This window comes from Coregonus clupeaformis, unplaced genomic scaffold, assembly GCF_020615455.1.
Source record: "Coregonus clupeaformis isolate EN_2021a unplaced genomic scaffold, ASM2061545v1 scaf0116, whole genome shotgun sequence".
Lineage (NCBI taxonomy): Eukaryota > Metazoa > Chordata > Actinopteri > Salmoniformes > Salmonidae > Coregonus > Coregonus clupeaformis.
Genome location: NW_025533571.1, coordinates 190,001 through 205,000, shown reverse-complemented (window position 1 = coordinate 205,000; position 15,000 = coordinate 190,001). Strand labels below are relative to the sequence as shown.

General features: G+C 43.1%; 1 protein-coding gene across 1 annotated transcript in view; it reads left to right on the top strand.

The window, feature by feature from the left end:
• The window catches only part of LOC121580570 (receptor-type tyrosine-protein phosphatase mu-like), a gene marked incomplete at its 3' end in the record, with an annotated part of 542,380 nt that overhangs the window by 354,108 nt on the left and 173,272 nt on the right, over positions 1 to 15,000 (top strand). The window contains exon 13 of the mRNA XM_045213497.1: positions 2,378 to 2,654. Within this exon, the coding sequence (XP_045069432.1) occupies positions 2,378 to 2,654 (277 nt within the window). The remainder of the gene's footprint in view (positions 1 to 2,377; positions 2,655 to 15,000) is intronic.

Genomic DNA, 15,000 nt, shown 5'->3' with positions numbered 1-15,000 from the left:
TAAGATACATCTCATTCCAAGGCTACAGTTCAGTGAGTTCAGGCCATGTGCAGCCAAGCTATAGCCAACCAACCGACCAACCATGAAGATGAATGTAATCGGGATGGTAATCTGACTTTTGGATTGGCTAATCTTGAATAAATTATGTTTGTCTGGAAAGGTTATCTGGGAATAAAAAGTGCAGAGTGGATAAATATAGTTAATTAAATGACATAAGTCTACATGAACTACCTCTGCCTCCCTCTGCCTCCATTGGCATTTCCCCCGAAGTCTCTCATTATTAAAACTGAAAGTATAAAATATTAGCTGAAGATCAAACAAATGTCATATTCACCACCACGTTCCAAACCACCCTTACTGTATAATCTCACTGAAGATTGATTGTTTTACTTGGTTAGAATTCAATGATTAAATATCCCTGTGTGCTCTTTCACCCCCTAGTGCTAGATAGGGTGTTTGACCTTTCACCTCTAGTGCTAGATAGGGTGTTTGACCTTTCACCCCTAGTGCTAGATAGGGTGTTTGACCTTTCACCCCCTAGTGCTAGATAGGGTTTTTGACCTTTCACCCCTAGTGCTAGATAGGGTGTTTGACCTTTCACCCCTAGTGCTAGATAGGGTGTTTGACCTTTCACCCCTAGTGCTAGATAGGGTGTTTGACCTTTCACCCCTAGTGCTAGATAGGGTGTTTGACCTTTCACCCCTAGTGCTAGATAGGGTGTTTGACCTTTCACCCCTAGTGCTAGATAGGGTGTTTGACCTTTCACCCCTAGTGCTAGATAGGGTTTTTGACCTTTCACCTCTAGTGCTTCATAAGGTTTTTGACCTTTCACCTCTAGTGCTTCATAAGGTTTTTGACCTTTCACCTCTAGTGCTTAATAAGGTGTTTGACCTTTCACCCCTAGTGCTTAATAAGGTGTTTGACCTTTCACCCCTAGTGCTTCAAAAGGTTTTTGTAGGGTTGTTAATGAACCTTCTGGTCAAAATGAGGTCTTATTTTTATTTTATTTAACTAGGCAAGTCAGTTAAGAACAAATTCTTATTTACAATGACGGCCTACACCGGCCAAACCCGCGTGGGACTCCCAATCACGGCCGGTTGTGATGCAGCCTGGAATCGAACCAGGGGGTCTGTGGTGACTGAGATGCAGTGCATTGGACCGCTGCGCCACTCGGGAGCCCAGTGATGCTTGGTGATGCTCTACACCACACAACAGCCTAACTTACACGGGAACGATGGGGTTTAGGTCATGTCCCCCAAATATTAGAAAGAGACAATATTGTCCCCCCAATCATACTGTATGTCCCTTCCTAGGTTTAATAGAGACCCTGGTTAGAAGACTCCTGGAATCAGGAGGGAATAAACAGGAAATCCAGGATCCTCCCACCAGGACTTTTGGAAAAAGTTATCGGAATTTTTGCAACCCCATTGTTGAAGTGAAACTTCTTCTCTCAGAGCCTTCCTTATATAAGAGAGTCATGCAGTAATAGTAGTGGCCTCTCTGGACTGGGTGTTTAAATATTAACGGCTGCTGAGAGGCTGCAGGAGGAATCACAACACTAATTAACTGTCCCCTAAAGAGGGCAGGGGTCAGAGGGCAGGTAGGGTCAGGACACCTGGGTCACAGAAGGACAGGAAGAGGGAGTTTAGGTTCGTAGAAAACTTTTTAGGTGTGGGTTGATAATAGTCATACTAAAACAGGATAAAGTATTAGGGGTTCAACTGGGTTTCTTGGTAAGCAAATTAAAACAATTAAGTTGGTTATTTAAAATCGAACATCATTTATTTTACAAATCTGCTTTGTTTTGTATTGTACTGTATTCACGTATCCCCCCATTCCTTCTGCCATATTCCCTCTCCCCTCCTTCTCCCCCCTCCCCCATATTCCCTCTCTCCTCCTTCTCCCCCCTCCCCCCTCCCCCATATTCCCTCTCTCCTCCTTCTCCCCCTCCCCCATATTCCCTCTCTCCTCCTTCTCCCCCCTCCCCCATATTCCCTCTCCCCTCCTTCTCCCCCTCCCCCATATTCCCTCTCTCCTCCTTCTCCCCACTCCCCCCATATTCCCTCTCCCCCTCCTTCTCCCCCCCCTCCCCCATATTCCCTCTCCGCTCCTTCTCCCCCCTCCCCTATATTCCCTCTCTCCCCTCCTTCTCCCCCTCCCCCATATTCCCCCGTCTCCCCTCCTTCTCCCCCCTCCCCCATATTCCCTCTCTCCCCTCCTTCTCCCCCCTCCCCCCATATTCCCTCTCTCCCCTCCTTCTCCCCCCTCCCCTATATTCCCTCTCTCCCCTCCTTCTCCCCCCTCTCCCATATTCCCCCTCTCCCCTCCTTCTCCCCCCTCCCCCATATTCCCTCTCTCCCCTCCTTCTCCCCCCTAGTGGGTACCAGGTGGTGGTAGAAGAGGAGAGGCCCCAGAGGGCGAGGAGGGGTGCGGCTGAGATCCTCCGCTGTTACCCTGTCCCCATCCACTTCCAGAACTCCACGGTCCTAAACTCCCAGTACTACTTCACAGCTGAGTTCCCGGCTGTGGGACTACAGGCTCCTCAACCCTTCACTGTGGGAGACAACAAGACATACAGTGGATACTGGAACGTCCCCCTACTGCCCCAGAAGAGCTACAGCATCTACTACCAGGCTGTCAGCACTGCTAACGGGGTGGGTACCTCTACTAGGGATATTACGGTATTGGTGTGGGTACCTCTACTAGGGATATTACGGTATTGGTGTGGGTACCTCTACTAGGGATATTACGGTATTGGTGTGGGTACCTCTACTAGGGATATTACGGTATTGGTGTGGGTGTTAATGGTAGTTTTAGGTTTGGGTGTTAATGGTAGTTTTAGGTGTGCGTGTTAATGGTATTTTTAGGTGTGGGTGTTAATGGTAGTTTTAGGTGTGGGTGTTAATGTAGTTTTAGGTGTTGGTGTTAATGGTAGTTTTAGGTGTGGGTGTAAATTGTAGTTTTAGGTGTGCGTGTTAATGGTAGTTTTAGGTGTGGGTGTTAATGGTAGTTTTAGGTGTGGGTGTAAATGGTAGTTTTAGGTGTGGGTGTTAATGTAGTTTTAGGTGTTGGTGTTAATGGTAGTTTTAGGTGTGGGTGTTAATGGTAGTTTTAGGTGTGGGTGTTAATGGTAGTTTTAGGTGTGGGTGTTAATTGTAGTTTTAGGTGTGGGTGTTAATGGTAGTTTTAGGTGTGAGTGTTAATGGTAGTTTTAGGTGTGGGTGTTAATGTAGTTTTAGGTGTGGGTGTAAATGGTAGTTTTAGGTGTGTGTGTGTAAATGGTAGTTTTAGGTGTGGGTGTTAATGTAGTTTTAGGTGTTGGTGTTAATGGTCGTTTTAGGTGGTAGTTTTAGGTGTGGGTGTTAATGGTAGTTTTAGGTGTGGATGTTAATGGTAGTTTTAGGTGTGGGTGTTAATGGTAGATTTAGGTGTGGGTGTTAATGTAGTTTTAGGTGTGGGTGTAAATGGTAGTTTTAGGTGTGGGTGTTAATGTAGTTTTGGTGTTGGTGTTAATGGTAGTTTAAGGTGTGTGTGTAAATCGTAGTTTTAGGTGGTAATTTTAGGTGTGGGTGTTAATGGTAGTTTTAGGTGTGGGTGTTAATGTAGTTTTAGGTGTTGGTGTTAATGGTAGTTTTAGGTGGTAGTTTTAGGTGTGGGTGTTAAGGGTAGTTTTAGGTAGTTTTAGGTGTGGGTGTTAATGGTAGTTTTAGGTTTGGGTGTTAATGTAGTTTTAGGTGTGGGTGTAAATGGTAGTTTTAGGTGTGGGTGTAAATGGTAGTTTTAGGTGTGGGTGTAAATGGTAGTTTTAGGTGTGGGTGTTAATGTAGTTTTAGGTGTGGGTGTTAATGGTAGTTTTAGGTGTGGGTGTTAATGTAGTTTTAGGTGTTGGTGTTAATGGTAGTTTTAGGTGTTGGTGTAAATCGTAGTTTTAGGTGGTAGTTTTAGGTGTGGGTGTTAATGGTAGTTTTAGGTGTGGGTGTTAATGTAGTTTTAGGTGTGGGTGTTAATGTAGTTTTAGGTGTTGGTGTTAATGGTAGTTTTAGGTGTGGGTGTAAATCGTAGTTTTAGGTGGTAGTTTTAGGTGTGGGTGTTAATGGTAGTTTTAGGTGTGGATGTTAATGTAGTTTTAGGTGTGGGTGTAAATGGTCGTTTTAGGTGTGGGTGTAAATGGTAGTTTTAGGTGTGGGTGTTAATGTAGTTTTAGGTGTTGGTGTTAATGGTAGTTTTAGTTGTGGGTGTTAATGTAGTTTTAGGTGTTGGTGTTAATGGTAGTTTTAGGGGTGGGTGTAAATCGTAGTTTTAGGTGGTAGTTTTAGGTGTGGGTGTTAATGGTAGTTTTAGGTGTGGATGATAATGGTAGTTTTAGGTGTGGGTGTTAATGGTAGTTTTAGGTGTGGGTGTTAATGGTAGTTTTAGGTGTGGGTTTTAATGTAGTTTTAGGTGTGGGTGTTAATGGTAGTTTTAGGTGTGGGTGTTAATGTAGTTTTAGGTGTTGGTGTAAATGGTAGTTTTAGGTGTGGGTGTTAATGTAGTTTTAGGTGTGGGTGTTAATGGTAGTTTTAGGTGTGGGTGTTAATGTAGTTTTAGGTGTTGGTGTTAATGGTAGTTTTAGGTGTGGGTGTAAATCGTAGTTTTAGGTGGTAGTTTTAGGTGTGGGTGTTAATGGTAGTTTTAGGTGTGGGTGTTAATGTAGTTTTAGGTGTGGGTGTAAATGGTCGTTTTAGGTGTGGGTGTAAATGGTAGTTTTAGGTGTGGGTGTAAATGGTAATTTTAGGTATGGGCGGCAGGTAGCTTAGTGGGTAAGAGTGTTGTGCCAGTAACTGAAAGGTCGCTGGTTCTAATCCCCGAGCCGACTAGGTGAAAAATCTGTCGATGTGCCCTTAAGCAAGGCACTTAACCCTAATTGCTCCTGTAAGTCACTCTGGATAAGAGCGTCTGCTAAATGACTAAAATGTAATGTAAAATGTGTTAATGTAGTTTTAGGTGTTGGTGTTAATGGTAGTTTTAGGGGTGGGTGTAAATCGTAGTTTTAGGTGGTAGTTTTAGGTGTGGGTGTTAATGGTAGTTTTAGGTGTGGGTGATAATGGTAGTTTTAGGTGTGGGTGTTAATGGTAGTTTTAGGTGTGGGTGTTAATGGTAGTTTTAGGTTTGGGTGTTAATGTAGTGTTAGGTGTGGGTGTAAATTGTAGTTTTAGGTGTGGGTTTTAATGTAGTTTTAGGTGTGGGTGTTAATGGTAGTTTTAGGTGTTGGTGTTAATGGTAGTTTTAGGTGTGGGTGTTAATGGTAGTTTTAGGTGCGGGTGTTAATGATAGTTTTAGGTGTGGGTGTAAGTGGTAGTTTTAGGTGTGGGTGTTAATGGTTGTTTTAGGTGTGGGTGTTAAAGGTAGTTTTAGGTGTGGGTGTTAATGTAGTTCTAGGTGTGGGTGTAAATAGTAGTTTTAGGTGTGGGTGTTAATGTAGTTTTAGGTGTTGGTGTTAATGGTAGTTTTAGGTGGTAGTTTTAGGCATGGGTGTTAAGGGTAGTTTTAGGTAGTTTTAGGTGTGGGTGTTAATGGTAGTTTTAGGTGTGGGTGTTAATGTAGTTTTAGGTGTGGGTGTAAATGGTAGTTTTAGGTGTGGGTGTAAATGGTAGTTTTAGGTGTGGGTGTTAATGTAGTTTTAGGTGTGGGTGTTAATGGTAGTTTTAGGTGTGGGTGTTAATGTAGTTTTAGGTGTTGGTGTTAATGGTAGTTTTAGGTGTGGGTGTAAATCGTAGTTTTAGGTGGTAGTTTTAGGTGTGGGTGTTAATGGTAGTTTTAGGTGTGGGTGTTATTGTAGTTTTAGGTGTGGGTGTAAATGGTCGTTTTAGGTGTGGGTGTAAATGGTAGTTTTAGGTGTGGGTGTTAATGTAGTTTTAGGTGTTGGTGTTAATGGTAGTTTTAGTTGTGGGTGTTAATGTAGTTTTGGGTGTTGGTGTTAATGGTAGTTTTAGGGGTGGGTGTTAATGTAGTTTTAGGTGTGGGTGTAAATGATAGTTTTAGGTGTGGGTGTAAATGTAAGTAGTTTTAGGTGGTAGTTTTAGGTGTGGGTGTTAATGGTAGTTTTAGGTGTGGGTGTTAATGGTAGTTTTAGGTGTTGGTGTTAATGGTAGTTTTAGGTGTGGGTGTTAATGTAGTTTTAGGTGTGGGTGTAAATGGTAGTTTTAGGTGTGGGTGTTAATGTAGTTTTAGGTGTGGGTGTTAATGGTAGTTTTAGGTATGGGTGTTAATGGTAGTTTTAGGTGTGGGTGTAAATGGTAGTTTTAGGTGTGTGTGTTAATGTAGTTTAAGGTGTTGGTGTTAATGTAGTTTTAGGTATGGGTGTTAATGGTAGTTTTAGGTGTGGGTGTTAATGGTAGTTTTAGGTGTGGGTGTAAATCGTAGTTTTAGGTGGTAGTTTTTGGTGTGGGTGTTAATGGTAGTTTTAGTTGTGGGTGTTAATGGTAGTTTTAGGTGTGGGTGTTAATGGTAGTTTTAGGTGTGGGTGTTAATGTAGTTTTAGGTGTGGGTGTAAATGGTAGTTTTAGGTGGTAGTTTTAGGTGTGGGTGTTAATGGTAGTTTTAGGTGTGGGTGTTAATGGTAGTTTTAGGTGTGGGTGTTAATGGTAGTTTTAGGTGTGGGTGTTAATGTAGTTTTAGGTGTGGGTGTAAATGGTAGTTTTAGGTGTGGGTGTTAATGTAGTTTTAGGTGTGGGTGTTAATGGTAGTTTAAGGTGTGTGTGTAAATCGTAGTTTTAGGTGGTAGTTTTAGGTGTGGGTGTTAATGGTAGTTTTAGGTGTGGGTGTTAATGTAGTTTTAGGTGTTGGTGTTAATGGTAGTTTTAGGTGGTAGTTTTAGGTGTGGGTGTTAAGGGTAGTTTTAGGTAGTTTTAGGTGTGGGTGTTAATCGTAGTTTTAGGTGGTAGTTTTAGGTGTGGGTGTTAATGGTAGTTTTAGGTGTGGATGATAATGGTAGTTTTAGGTGTGGGTGTTAATGGTAGTTTTAGGTGTGGGTGTTAATGGTAGTTTTAGGTGTGGGTGTTAATGTAGTTTTAGGTGTGGGTGTTAATGGTAGTTTTAGGTGTGGGTGTTAATGTAGTTTTAGGTGTTGGTGTAAATGGTAGTTTTAGGTGTGGGTGTTAATGTAGTTTTAGGTGTGGGTGTTAATGGTAGTTTTAGGTGTGGGTGTTAATGTAGTTTTAGGTGTTGGTGTTAATGGTAGTTTTAGGTGTGGGTGTAAATCGTAGTTTTAGGTGGTAGTTTTAGGTGTGGGTGTTAATGGTAGTTTTAGGTGTGGGTGTTAATGTAGTTTTAGGTGTGGGTGTAAATGGTCGTTTTAGGTGTGGGTGTAAATGGTAGTTTTAGGTGTGGGTGTAAATGGTAATTTTAGGTGTGGGCGGCAGGTAGCTTAGTGGGTAAGAGTGTTGTGCCAGTAACTGAAAGGTCGCTGGTTCTAATCCCCGAGCCGACTAGGTGAAAAATCTGTCGATGTGCCCTTAAGCAAGGCACTTAACCCTAATTGCTCCTGTAAGTCGCTCTGGATAAGAGCGTCTGCTAAATGACTAAAATGTAATGTGTTAATGTAGTTTTAGGTGTTGGTGTTAATGGTAGTTTTAGTTGTGGGTGTTAATGTAGTTTTAGGTGTTGGTGTTAATGGTAGTTTTAGGGGTGGGTGTAAATCGTAGTTTTAGGTGGTAGTTTTAGGTGTGGGTGTTAATGGTAGTTTTAGGTGTGGGTGATAATGGTAGTTTTAGGTGTGGGTGTTAATGGTAGTTTTAGGTGTGGGTGTTAATGGTAGTTTTAGGTTTGGGTGTTAATGTAGTGTTAGGTGTGGGTGTAAATTGTAGTTTTAGGTGTGGGTTTTAATGTAGTTTTAGGTGTGGGTGTTAATGGTAGTTTTAGGTGTTGGTGTTAATGGTAGTTTTAGGTGTGGGTGTTAATGGTAGTTTTAGGTGCGGGTGTTAATGATAGTTTTAGGTGTGGGTGTAAGTGGTAGTTTTAGGTGTGGGTGTTAATGGTTGTTTTAGGTGTGGGTGTTAAAGGTAGTTTTAGGTGTGGGTGTTAATGTAGTTCTAGGTGTGGGTGTAAATGGTAGTTTTAGGTGTGGGTGTTAATGTAGTTTTAGGTGTTGGTGTTAATGGTAGTTTTAGGTGTGGGTGTTAATGTAGTTTTAGGTGTGGGTGTAAATGGTAGTTTTAGGTGTGGGTGTTAATGGTAGTTTTAGGTGTGGGTGTTAATGTAGTTTTAGGTGTGGGTGTAAATGGTAGTTTTAGGTGTGGGTGTTAATGTAGTTTTGGTGTTGGTGTTAATGGTAGTTTAAGGTGTGTGTGTAAATCGTAGTTTTAGGTGGTAGTTTTAGGTGTGGGTGTTAATGGTAGTTTTAGGTGTGGGTGTTAATGTAGTTTTAGGTGTTGGTGTTAATGGTAGTTTTAGGTGGTAGTTTTAGGTGTGGGTGTTAAGGGTAGTTTTAGGTAGTTTTAGGTGTGGGTGTTAATGTAGTTTTGGTGTTGGTGTTAATGGTAGTTTAAGGTGTGTGTGTAAATCGTAGTTTTAGGTGGTAGTTTTAGGTGTGGGTGTTAATGGTAGTTTTAGGTGTGGGTGTTAATGTAGTTTTAGGTGTTGGTGTTAATGGTAGTTTTAGGTGGTAGTTTTAGGTGTGGGTGTTAAGGGTAGTTTTAGGTAGTTTTAGGTGTGGGTGTTAATCGTAGTTTTAGGTGGTAGTTTTAGGTGTGGGTGTTAATGGTAGTTTTAGGTGTGGGTGTTAATGGTAGTTTTAGGTGTGGGTGTTAATGTAGTTTTAGGTGTGGGTGTTAATGGTAGTTTTAGGTGTGGGTGTTAATGTAGTTTTAGGTGTTGGTGTAAATGGTAGTTTTAGGTGTGGGTGTTAATGTAGTTTTAGGTGTGGGTGTTAATGGTAGTTTTAGGTGTGGGTGTTAATGTAGTTTTAGGTGTTGGTGTTAATGGTAGTTTTAGGTGTGGGTGTAAATCGTAGTTTTAGGTGGTAGTTTTAGGTGTGGGTGTTAATGGTAGTTTTAGGTGTGGGTGTTAATGTAGTTTTAGGTGTGGGTGTAAATGGTCGTTTTAGGTGTGGGTGTAAATGGTAGTTTTAGGTGTGTGTGTAAATGATAATATTAGGTGTGGGCGGCTGGTAGCTTAGTGGGTAAGAGTGTTGTGCCAGTAACTGAAAGGTCGCTGGTTCTAATCCCCGAGCCGACTAGGTGAAAAATCTGTCGATGTGCCCTTAAGCAAGGCACTTAACCCTAATTGCTCCTGTAAGTCGCTCTGGATAAGAGCGTCTGCTAAATGACTAAAATGTAATGTAAAATGTTTTAGGTGTTGGTGTTAATGGTAGTTTTAGTTGTGGGTGTTAATGTAGTTTTAGGTGTTGGTGTTAATGGTCGTTTTAGGGGTGGGTGTAAATCGTAGTTTTAGGTGGGAGTTTTAGGTGTGGGTGTTAATGGTAGTTTTAGGTGTGGGTGATAATGGTAGTTTTAGGTGTGGGTGTTAATGGTAGTTTTAGGTGTGGGTGTTAATGGTAGTTTTAGGTTTGGGTGTTAATGTAGTGTTAGGTGTGGGTGTTAATGGTAGTTTTAGGTGTGGGTGTAAATTGTAGTTTTAGGTGTGGGTTTTAATGTAGTTTTAGGTGTTGGTGTTAATGGTAGTTTTAGGTGTTGGTGTTAATGGTAGTTTTAGGTGTGGGTGTTAATGGTAGTTTTAGGTGCGGGTGTTAATGATAGTTTTAGGTGTGGGTGTAAGTGGTAGTTTTAGGTGTGGGTGTTAATGGTTGTTTTAGGTGTGGGTGTTAAAGGTAGTTTTAGGTGTGGGTGTTAATGTAGTTCTAGGTGTGGGTGTAAATGGTAGTTTTAGGTGTGGGTGTTAATGTAGTTTTAGGTGTTGGTGTTAATGGTAGTTTTAGGTGGTAGTTTTAGGCATGGGTGTTAAGGGTAGTTTTAGGTAGTTTTAGGTGTGGGTGTTAATGGTAGTTTTAGGTGTGGGTGTTAATGTAGTTTTAGGTGTGGGTGTAAATGGTAGTTTTAGGTGTGGGTGTAAATGGTAGTTTTAGGTGTGGGTGTTAATGTAGTTTTAGGTGTGGGTGTTAATGGTAGTTTTAGGTGTGGGTGTTAATGTAGTTTTAGGTGTTGGTGTTAATGGTAGTTTTAGGTGTGGGTGTAAATCGTAGTTTTAGGTGGTAGTTTTAGGTGTGGGTGTTAATGGTAGTTTTAGGTGTGGGTGTTATTGTAGTTTTAGGTGTGGGTGTAAATGGTCGTTTTAGGTGTGGGTGTTAATGGTAGTTTTAGGTGTGGGTGTTAATGGTCGTTTTAGGTGTGGGTGTAAATGGTAGTTTTAGGTGTGGGTGTTAATGGTAGTTTTAGGTGTGGGTGTTAATGATAGTTTTAGGGGTGGGTGTTAATGTAGTTTTAGGTGTGGGTGTAAATGATAGTTTTAGGTGTGGGTGTAAATGATAGTTTTAGGTGTGGGTGTAAATGTAAGTAGTTTTAGGTGTGGGTGTTAATGTAGTTTTAGGTGTTGGTTTAAATGGTAGTTTTAGGTGTTGGTGTTAATGGTAGTTTTAGGTTTGGGTGTTAATGTAGTTTTAGGTGTGGGTGTAAATGGTAGTTTTAGGTTTGTGTGTAAATCGTAGTTTTAGGTGGTAGTTTTATGTGTGGGTGTTAATGGTAGTTTTAGGTGTGGGTGTTAATGGTCGTTTTAGGTGTGGGTGTTAATGGTAGTTTTAGGTGTGGGTGTTAATGTAGTTTTAGGTGTGGGTGTAAATGGTAGTTTTAGGTGTGGGTGTTAATGTAGTTTTAGGTGTGGGTGTTAATGGTAGTTTTAGGTGTGGTTGTTAATGGTAGTTTTAGGTGTGGGTGTAAATGGTAGTTTTAGGTGAGGTGTTAATGGTAGTTTTAGGTGTGGGTGTTAAAGGTAGTGTTAGGTGTGGGTGTTAATGGTAGTTTTAGGTGTGGGTGTTAATGGTCATTTTAGGTTTGGGTTTAATGGTAGTTTTAGGTGTGGGTGTTAATGGTAGTTTTAGGTGTGGGTGTTAATGTAGTTTTAGGTGTTGGTGTTAATGGTAGTTTTAGGTTTGGGTGTTAATGGTAGTGTTCAACTTCGTCTCGGGCCTAACAACACCCGTGCTAATATATCCTCCAAACACCGGCTTCTCTGGCATTATAACTTAACTGGAACGATCCCTTACTGCCCCGGAAGAGGTATAGCATTTACTACCAGGCTGTCAGCACGGCTAACGGGGTGGGTACCTCTACTAGGGATATTACGGTATTGGTGTGGGTACCTCTACTAGGGATATTACTGTATTGGTGTGGGTGTTAATGGCAGTTTTAGTGGTATTATGGTAATGGCCTGGAACGCCCCCCTACTGCCCCAGAAGAGCTATAGTATTTACTACCAGGTAGAGCCCTACCCAGGCCCGTGACGTTCAGGCCCTACCCAACCCAGGCCCGTGACGTTCAGGCCCTACCCGACCCAGGCCCGTGACGTTCAGGCCCTACCCTACAAAAGTCTGTGACGTACAGGCCCTACCCGACGTTCAGGCCCGTGACGTTCAGGCCCTACCCTACCCAGGCCCGATTGCTTCTGCAACATTTAAGGCCCGGCCCAGCCCAGCCCGAAACACCGAAATCAGAAATAACTTCCTACGTTAGGAAATCCATTAGCTGCTCCTCTCTGTCTGTCACTCGCTCCCTCCACGAAGGCAGCGCGCTCTGCATGAACTCTGCTCATGTTGGCGGTGAGTGTCTCGGTATCCATAGCAATGGCTCCACTTGGGCTGCTCTGCTCAATGAAGAGACAAGAGAGAGCAGTTAGCGCTTAGCTACTTTTCGTCACTGTAAAATTCCGACAAAAACTCAAGGAACATTATTATTTTCTGTGAAATAATCTCTCCTGCCTTATATTTAACGACTCAGCTTCAAAATGTTAGTGTTCAATTTAGTGATACCCGAGCCCTGCCTGTACCTTAGTTATCGATGGAAAAACAGGACCTACCCGGCCCTAACTCGATGTATAATGTTGGGGCCCGTCGTGCTCGGGATGGGTAGCAGAGCCTTACTACCAGACTCAAAGCTAGTCGTCATGGGAGTGTGGTTTACACACGGAAGTCTCAAAACGCCCAGAATGAGAAAATGTTCTGTTGAAAGCCTTTCCACATTAGTACTTTTACATCAAACAGTTAAACTTCTGATGCTTTATTTCTTCTGATACAGACTGCCTGGGGGAACTGAAGTCATAGACTAAAATACTCTCTGTCCCCAAACTGAGACAAGAACAAAGAGACACACACATCATCCTCTGATACAGGACAGGGCTGGGTTACTGATACAGGGCTGGGTTACTGATATAGGGCTGGGTTACTGATACAGGGCTGGGTTACTGATACAGGGCTGGGTTACTGATACAGGGCTGGGTTACTGATACAGGGCTGGGTTACTGATACAGGGCTGGGTTACTGATACAGGGCTGGGCTGGGCTACTGATACAGGGCTGGGTTACTGATACAGGGCTGGGCTACTGATACAGGGCTGGGTTACTGATACAGGGCTGGGTTACTGATACTGGGCTGGGTTACTGATACAGGGCTGGGTTACTGATACAGGGCTGGGCTGGGTTACTGATACAGGGCTGGGCTTGGTTAGTAGAGGCCTGTGCTGTGACTTGTTTCCCCAGCATCACCCAGGAAGTCTCCCTGCTTCTTCCGATGGACACACACACACATATGCACACAAACGGAATCACCCTGCCTGCCTTTTCCAGTGGAGCGCTACGCCTGACACCAGACAGTCTTTAATCAGTAGCTTTTTTGAGAGCAGGCCGCCCCGGTCAGTCGGTCAGTTGTGGTGATGGGGATTGGTAGGAGGCAGGTTCAACAACAACAGGGTGGTGGAGCGCTCAGAGTGCAGCCTCTAGGCTCCCTATCCTCTCCAACACCTCTCTCTGTCATCAAGTGGCACTTGGCCCTCTCCTCCTCCACTCCTCTCGTCCTCCACCCCTCTCCCTCTCCACTCCTCTCCTCCTCCACTCCTCTCCTCCTCCACTCCTCTCCTCCTCCACTCCTCTCCTCCTCCACTCCTCTCCTCCTCCACCCCTCTCCTTCTCCACTCCTCTCCTCCTCCACTCCACTCCTCTCCTCCTCCACCCCTCTCCTTCTCCACTCCTCTCCTCCTCCACTCCTCTCCTGTTCTCTACAAAGCAAAGCAGAGGCAGAGAGTTCAATGGTGACTTGAAGAGATCTCAGATCGTGGTCCGGAATGATAATGGGCCCAAAACAGGGTGCTTAAGGAGTTACCACACGTCTTAGAGAGAGGATAGAGAGAGAGAGAGGGATAGAGAGAGAGAGAGAGAGAGAGAGAGAGAGAGAGAGAGAGAGAGAGAGAGAGAGAGCGAGAGAGAGAGAGAGAGGAAAGAGAAAAGAGAGGGAGAGAGAGAGAGAGAGAGAGAGAGAGAGAGAGAGAGAGAGAGAGAGAGAGAGAGAGAGAGAGAGAGAGCGAGAGGAAGGAGAGAGAGAGAGAGAGAGAGAGAGAGAGAGAGAGAGAGAGAGAGAGAGAGAGAGAGAAAGGAGAGGCAGAGAGACAGAGATGTTAGAGAGCTGGAGACCGAGAGAGAACAGAGAGGCAACACGTGATAGAGGGAGGAATACAGGAGTTTACTCTCCGAAGAAAGTTAGTTACTCGTTCCAAAACTTTCTAGGGTGAATTGGAGTACCGTAATCAATTATTACAATCACAATCAAAACATTCCATCTGGGCCTTGACTATAACTGAATCAGATGTATTAATGCAGGGCTGGAACGAAACCCTGCACGGCCAGTATCTCTCCAGAACTGAAATTGAAGAAGGATGTTACTGTAGTCTGGATGGTCTCAAACTATTTAGAAAGAGGAGCCCCCAACAAGCCAGAAACCCTGTTGTCAACCTCTATCAGTTGTGGACACAGTGGGAGTCAGCACCCTTGGTGTGTATTGAGAGGTGTTAACACCCCATGTTACCATAATCAAACTGTCACGAGGTAACTCTATACACTCACTGATAAAAGACCATCGATTAGGATTATTAAAGTAGGGTATTTAGTGAGGTGTCAGAGATAGGGAGTATTAAACTGAGGTATTTAGTGGGGTGTCAGAGGTTGGGAGTATTAAACTAGGATATTTTATGTGGAGTATCAGAGGTTGGGAGTATTAAACTAGGGTATTTAGTGGGGTGTCCGAGAATGGAAGTATTAAACTAGGGTATTTAGTGAGGTGTCAGAGAATGGGAGTATTAAACTAGGGTATTTAGTGAGGTGTCAGAGAATGGGAGTATTAAACTATGGTATTTAGTGGGGTGTCAGACGTTGAGAGTATTAAACTGGGGTATTTAGTGGGGTGTCAGAGATAGGGAGTACTAAACTAGGGTATTTAGTGGAATATCAGAGGTTGGGAGTATTAAACTAGGGTATTTAGTGGGGTGTCAGAGATAGGGAGTATTAAACTAGGGTATTTAGTGGGGTGTCAGACGTTGGGATTATTAAACTAGGGTATTTAGTGGAATATCAGAGGTTGGGAGTATTACACTAGGGTATTTAGTGAGGTGTCAGAGAATGGGAGTATTAAACTAGGGTATTTAGTGGAATATCAGAGGTTGGGAGTATTAAACTAGGGTATTTAGTGGGGTGTCAGAGATAGGGAGTATTAAACTAGGGTATTTAGTGAGGTGTCAGACGTTGGGAGTATTAAACTAGGGTGTTTAGTGGGGTGTCAGAGATAGGGAGTACTAAACTAGGGTATTTAGTGGAATATCAGAGGTTGGGAGTATTAAACTAGGGTATTTAGTGGGGTGTCAGAGATAGGGAGTATTAAACTAGGGTATTTAGTGGGGTGTCAGACGTTGGGATTATTAAACTAGGGTATTTAGTGGAATATCAGAGGTTGGGAGTATTACACTAGGGTATTTAGTGAGGTGTCAGATAATGGGAGTATTAAACTAGGGTATTTAGTGGAATATCAGAGGT